The 6,978-nt window shown below is 52.5% G+C and overlaps 1 protein-coding gene across 1 annotated transcript in view; it reads left to right on the forward strand.

The window, feature by feature from the left end:
* The window catches only part of LOC102033026 (keratin, type II cytoskeletal cochleal), a 13,288-nt gene extending 9,323 nt beyond the window's left edge, over positions 1-3,965 (forward strand). Inside the window, 2 exon segments of the mRNA XM_014310927.2 lie at positions 1,908-1,981; positions 3,804-3,965. Of these exon segments, the coding sequence (XP_014166402.2) occupies positions 1,908-1,981; positions 3,804-3,965 (236 nt within the window).
* The last annotated feature ends 3,013 nt before the right edge of the window (positions 3,966-6,978 follow it).

Below are 6,978 nucleotides of genomic sequence, written 5' to 3' on the forward strand. Positions count from 1 at the left end.
TTGGAGCCTTTTGCAGGACGAATTGGCTGCAAAACGCCTGCAGTGCTGAGGCCCTGCCCCTGCCCTGCCGGGGCTTGATCCTGCACTCTTGGAGTTCAACCATTCCTCTGGGAGCAGGATCAAGCCTGTGGGGTGGAATTTACCCCGGGATGCAGGTGGGGTGTCCCTGCTGTTACCCTTGTGCTTGGTACCCCCTGCTCCAGGCTGGATTTCATCCTTGGAAAGGCAAATCCCACATTTCTGCTGTGCTTCTGCAAACGACCAGAAGATTCTCTCCCTTCTAACAGGATTTGGAAGACTCCAATCCCTCAGGCTCCTCAGCCCCTGCCAAGGGCTCACCCTGGGTTGGGTTTTTTAAATATACCAGGAAGAAAACAGGCTTGGGTCTCCCCTTATTTTTTTGGAAATGGGGTCAGGGTTGGGGTTCAACATTCTCCTGTGACTGAAGCTGTTTCTGACCAAAGGCAGCACTGACAAATTGATTTCAGGCTCCTTGTAGCAACATAACTCCTCAAGAACCTCCTAAACCCTTTTCCTCTCTTTAAATGAAGCCCAAAGCTTAAGGGATCTAAAGCTACTTCAGATTCCATGTGTCCCACTGAATTGGGAGAAAAATTCCCTATTTTTGGGTGTCTCTGTTTACCACTCCCTATTTAAGGGTATTTAGTGATATCTGGAGTCTCCTGCAGTGAGGGTTCAGTTGATGCCCCATTCCAAAAACTTCTCGTTCCTGCCAAAATGGGTCTTCAACATACCGGGGAAATTGTTGTTACTGCAGTAGGAAGAGTTTTTAGGGACCTAACTCCAAGGACCTGCTCCCAGTTTTTGTGCTGATGTTCAGCCCTGCCCTGGCATTGGGGCTTGGGTTGGATTTTTATGCTTTTTATGTCTTTCATGAGTCGTTTATTAAAGTTGCCCTTTTAGCTGCATGTCCAGTCTCAGCCAAGTTCTTTGTGCTGCCCTGGGTGCTCAGGAGCTCTGGAAAATATTCAGGAATCACCTTCCTGCCAGGTCTGGAGCCTGCCCTGGCTCTGGGGGCAGGGTTTGGGGTTTGCTGCCTGCACAGCTCAGTCCTGGCTGGATTTTGCCAGCCTGGAGTCTGGGCAGAGGGAGGGAGGGAGTTTGTTCAGAGTCATGGTTTGAGCTCAGGACTGAAATGGAATCTGGTTTTAATGGGAGGGACGAGTGGGATTTTAGCCCTTCTTCCTCCTGGATTGCAAGCTGCTCCAGTATCAGGAAAGGTGGGTGTGGAATTCTCAGGAGCAGCAAATCTGCCCTCCCTGCAGAAATTCCCACACACGGCTGTGCTCACCTGGCCCATTGTGTTCCCAACTTCTCACTTGGTCCTCGGCGCTCGCAATTTCTCACCTGGCCCTGGTGACCCTGATTTCTCCCTCCAGCCTCTGGACCATCTGTGCCAGCTCAGCTGCCCCTGGTTGCTGCCTGCAGTGACTCTCATCTCCTCCAAATAAAATCACAGCCATGGAATGGTTTGGGTTGGAAGCTCATCCTGTCCCACCCCTGCCATGGCCGGGACACCTGCCACTGTCCCAGGTGTGTTCAGCCTGGCCTTGGGCACTTCCAGGGGTCCAGGGGCAGCCACAGCTGCTTCGGGGGCCCCGGGGCCAGCCACAGCTGCTCTGGGAAATCCACTCCAGCCCCTCCCCACCCTCACAGGAAGGAATTTCATCCCAATATCCCATCTAAACCTTCCCTCCCTCTACTTAAGGCTGTTCCATGTCCCATAGACAGCTCAAAAGGTGTCGTTGCATATCCCCAAACACATCTTGAGTTACATCAGAGCAGATCAGGGGGTGGGGGGTGTTTCTGTGGGGTTGAAGTTGGCCTGAAGAGAGCTGGGCCCCACCCCACCCTTTCCAGGTGCTCTCACTTTGTTTTGCTGCCAGGCCTGGGCTCGTGCCCAGCTCCTGCAGACAATGTCCCTGGGCTGGGCCCTGATGCCCTCAATGGCTCCATCCAGGTGTGGATTTGGGCTGCTGATCCTCACAGAAGTGTCTGGGACCTGCAGCCAGTGGAGCTCCTGGTGGGGACAGGGGCTGTGCCTGCTGTGCATCCAGTCCAGCCCCAGACTGCTGCCACCCCGATGTCCAGCTGGGTCCCCCTTTGTGGGGACCATTGAAACACTGTGAGCCCTTGGCCATGCCCTGCTCCCCCAGCATAACCAGCTTCTAAATCCAGCTGGGAAATGGGAATTACTGCTGGAGCCCTGGGGAAGCCTCTCACCTCTCTGTAGAACGTTCTCAGGAACTGGGAAGCTCTGCCAGCTGTGCCAAGAGCAGGAACACATCCCACTGCCAGGGCATCAGCACTTTGCCAAGGGACACCTGGGGAAGACCCACAGGGATCATCCAGTCCAACCCCTGGTGAGGGCTTTGGGAAAGCTGCAAAAGGCAGGTTCAGAGACAGCAGAACTGTGATTGGAGCTCATCAGTGGCCACGAGATAGGTCAGCAGAAAAATTATGTAAAAAATAGAAAAGTAAGGACAAATAGAACAATGGTCTGTGTATTAACGCTTGGCTAGAATAACTCCCCAAGGTACAGAAATTAATATCTAGTGAGATATTAGGAAGTTTAAAGCTTAAGAATGGAGCTCTGTGCATTGTATCTTAAGGCTCACAAGCAGGTCTTTTCTTCAAAAGAAGCAAGCATTGTTTTAACCACAGGTACGTGTGCTTCTAGCGATTGGATAGAACTACTGTCAAGATGCTTTTTGGGATGGGTCAAAAAACTTTTAAATTAAGTTGTAACATGAAGTTTTTTGTCTGCTGCTGGGGCCGTGAGCTGCTGGCAGCTTCCCATTGTCATCAGCATGTCATCAGACTGATGCTGGAAAATACAACAGCTTGAGACGCCGTCCCCAGCAGTCCCGTCCCTTTTGTCATTTGTGCATAGACACCTGGCCAGCCCCTGGCACTGCACAGGCTCCTCAAAATCCCACCCTGTGCCCAAGGGCATTGTCCAAACGTTCCTGGAGCTCTGGCAGCCTTGGGGCTGTGACCATTCCCTGGGGAGCCTGTTCAGAGCCCAACCGCCCTCTGGGGAAGAACCTTTTCCTGATATCCAGCTTGATACCCACCCTCTTCTTTCAGCCCTTCCACCTTGGCTTCCAGCTCGGCTTTGGCCAAGAGAACTCTCTGTGTTCTGGAAATGCTTTGGGGATGGAAAGAGGAATTTGAGGAGGGAGAGCAGACTCGGGGCTGCCCTCAGGGTCAGTGCCATGACCGTGCTCTGGCTCCTGGGATCTGGGGTCTCACTGGAGTTTGAGCAAACCCAGCTTCTGCTTGTACCTGTTTCCTGTGCTGCCTTGGGGAAAGAAGCCACCACAACCACCCAAACACCCGAACCAGATGGGGAAAGTTCAGCTGGTGAGTGCCTTGCTCACCTTCCTTAGGACAAGTAGCTCCTCCTGGGCATGTGTCTCCAGGCTCTGCTCGTCCCTGGACCTGTGTGGGAGAATGGGAGTTTTTGCTGGAGTTCAGCACAATTCCCTCATTCTTTGAGTTCCTTCAGGCCACAAGTGAAACAAACGAAACTCTGATTTCTTTCCCTCTCCCCAGACATTGTTTTGGGATACCTTACTCTTGTTTTGTAGCCCGTGGGAAAACGAATGTGTTTTCAGAGAGGTTTCTGCTGCAGAACTGCTTTTATGTGACCTCAAATAGCTCCTGAACACTTGGAAATCTGAACTTCCGAGTCAGGAAGGAGGGAAAGAAAAAGTGGAAGAGGGATATTCTGCTTTGTCCATGTGTCTGTAAATGTGGATGTTACTTTCCGTACTCAGATCCTGGGAGATCTTTCCATCTTCTTCACCTCCACCATGGGGATCTACTGGAGGAGAATCTATTTAATCTTCACCTACGAGTTTTCTGGGAACCATTTGCTACCCCAAAAAGTCCAGTGTTTCTGCCTGTTCACTAATTTAAAGCAACATTTTGAGCTCTGAAGTTGCATTTCTCTGTTTTTTACTCACATTTTCCTGTTGGTTTCCCAATCCTGCTTTGCTGCTCTCAGGCCTGTTTGTAACTGGGCTCTGCTGCTGCTGAAGGCTTCCAGTTTCTCCCTCAAATTCCAGATAAACGCCCTGAGCACAGCCTTGATGCTGCTCTGTGACTCTGCAGGAAGCTCCACTTGGAAGGTCTCCAGCACCTTCTTCTGCTGCTCCAGGATCCAAACCTGAATCCCATAAAGGAAAATGGGAAATGGGATGAGGATTGTGACAATGGTGGTGAAGGGTCTGGAGGGCCCCCATGAGGAGCAGGTGAGGTAATTTGGTTTGTCTGGCTGGGGAAAATGAAACTGAGGTGAGACTCCTCAGGGGCTGCAGCTTCATCCCGAGGGACAGCTCCAATCTCTGCTCTGGGGACCAGGGACAGGACCCAGGGAATGGCCAGAGCTGTGCCAGGGGAGAGTCAAGCTGGATATCAGGAAAAAGCTCTTCCCCAGAGGATGGTTCGGCTCTGAACTGGTTCCCCAGGGAATGGTCACAGCCCCAAGGCTGCCAGAGCTCCAGGAATGTTTGGACAATGCCCTTGGGCACGGGGTGGGATTTTGAGGAGCCTGTGCAGTGCCAGGGATTGGACTGGATGATCCCTGTGGGTTTTTTCCCAGGTATCCCATGGCAAAGTGCTGATGTCCTGGCAGTGGGATGTGTTCCTGCTCTTGGCACACCTGGCAGAGTTTCCCAATCCAGCAGCTTTTGTTTGGGGGCACCCGTGTGGAAATGCACAAAAAAGCAAAGACATTCTCAAAACCAGCTCTGCAACAAATGTGGGCTGTGCAGAGAGGCCTGAGAGGGAGCTGGAGGGCAGATGGAACTGGTTTTAGCTTGTTCTCAGGCCCAGAGGTCAGAGCAGCAGTGCCTGGACACCAAGGCCTCGTAAATCCAAAGTCTGTCCCCTGACAGCTTGTGCAAGTTCCCTTGATGTCTTTTATGAGTTGTCCTGACAGGACTCTGTGCCCTTTCCATGCCCTCTCCATGCCCTGTCCATGCCCAACACCTTCCTTGGGCTCCAGACCCTTGGAACTGGAGCTGGGGGAGGTTCTCAGCTCACCTGGTGAGTGAGTGAAGCAAATTCATTGTTAAGGGTCTTGAGCTGCTCCTTCTCCTGGCACTTCACATTCTGCACACTGGGATGGAGCTCTGGGCAGAGCAGCAGCTCTGGGGTGGTGATGGGACAATGGTGATGGGGGTGATGGCGATGGTGGTGATGGTTCAGGGGGTGATGGCGATGGTGGTGGTGGTTCAGGGGGTGATGGTTCAGGGGGTGATGGTGACGGTGGTGATGGTTCAGGGGGTGATGGTTCAGCCTTGTGATGGCTGATCATGTGTCTGATTGCTTGACCCAGACACTGCAACCTTGCCAGAGAGAGGTCCCACAGGAGACAATTTTCTAGGGGTGTCAGGCACCCTCAGCAAGGGGCAGCCAGCTCAGCTCTTAGCAGTAATTTCAGCTCTTAGCAGTGATTTCAGCTCTGCCTGGTGAGGTGTCCCCAGGCCAGCACAGGGACAAAGACACAGGAGCACCATGTGGTTATTCACAGAGTTCCTTTATTCCACCACCCTGCAAATGAGGCCAGGATGGCAGCTCCCTCTGAACAGGACAGAAGCAGAGGTCTAATGGGGAAAAGCAGGAGTGGTACAAATGGGGAAAAACCAATGGGTTACAAAGAATCTACATGGGGCTCCAAAGCATGCTGGGAACTCACCATGACCATGAGGATTTCTCAGTCCAGGAGGGTTGAGATGATCTTACCACAGATCATTCAAGAGACATCTCCCCAAAGGAGAGGTCCGGCATGCCCATCTGTCTCCACAGTTCAGGGTGTGATGGGGATGGGGGTGATGGTTCAGGGGGTGATGGTTCATGGTGTGATGGCTCACAGGCTGACGGTTCAGGGTGTGATGCTCACAGGCTGATGGCTCAGGGTGTGATGCTCACAGGCTGATGGCTCACAGGCTGATGGTTCAGGGGTGATGGTGATGGGGGCGATGGTTCAGGATATGATGGCTCACAGGCTGATGGTGCAGGGTGTGATGATTCACGGGGTGATGGTGATGGGGGCGATGGTGCAGGGTGTGATGGTGATGGGGTGATGGTGCAGGGTGTGATGGTGCAGGGTGTGATGGCTCACAGGCTGATGGTTCAGGGTGTGATGGCTCACAGGGGGGTGATGGTGATAGGGGCGATGGTTCAGGGTGTGATGGTGATGGGGGCGATGGTGATGGGGGCGATGGTGCAGGGCTAGGAGGCTCTGCCCAGCCTAGAACCACAGTTGGCACCGCTGTAGCCAAACCCTGCTTTGGCTGCACCAAAACTGTGCCACATCTTGCAGGACAACTTCCACCGGCCTTTCTGGGCCCTGACCATGAACCATCACAGTTTCTGCTGCTGGAGCAGCCCAGAGCACCCCAGGGACACAGGGCAGTGCTGAAACCACACCAGTTCCTGGGAAGAGCTATGGAGGCAGAGACAAAATTCCCTTCAGCACAGCCACAGCCGAGGCAGTAGCAGCAGCAGGACACGGTAAGTGCTGGGGCAGGGGTTGGTGCTGGAAGCAGATTCCTGGGTGCAGTTCCCTCTGCAGAGCACCTTTTCCTTTTATTTGTGTGGAACACAGGGTGAGGCTGCACAAAACTTCCACAAAATGCTTGTGATGTGAAGAATGGGGACCAATTAACATTTCTTGGCCTTGGCAGCCACAGCGGCACCTGGTCTGTCCTATTCAGGTTTGAGGAATGATTTAAAGTCACAGGGCCATAGTCAGGCCTTGTGTAAGGACAAAAAAAGTTATGGAATTTGGGTCTGGTGAATTATTTTCAGATGAAAATTCCCCTTTTTTACTGATTGGGTGAACTGAAATTGAGACTTCAAAGGTGTAAAATGCTTTTTATCCAAGGAGATCCTAATTTTTTGGTAGTCTCTCTGTTTTCCAGCTGGAAATTTGAAGGAAAGAGT

This window comes from Geospiza fortis, unplaced genomic scaffold, assembly GCF_000277835.1.
Source record: "Geospiza fortis unplaced genomic scaffold, GeoFor_1.0 scaffold635, whole genome shotgun sequence".
NCBI lineage: Eukaryota > Metazoa > Chordata > Aves > Passeriformes > Thraupidae > Geospiza > Geospiza fortis.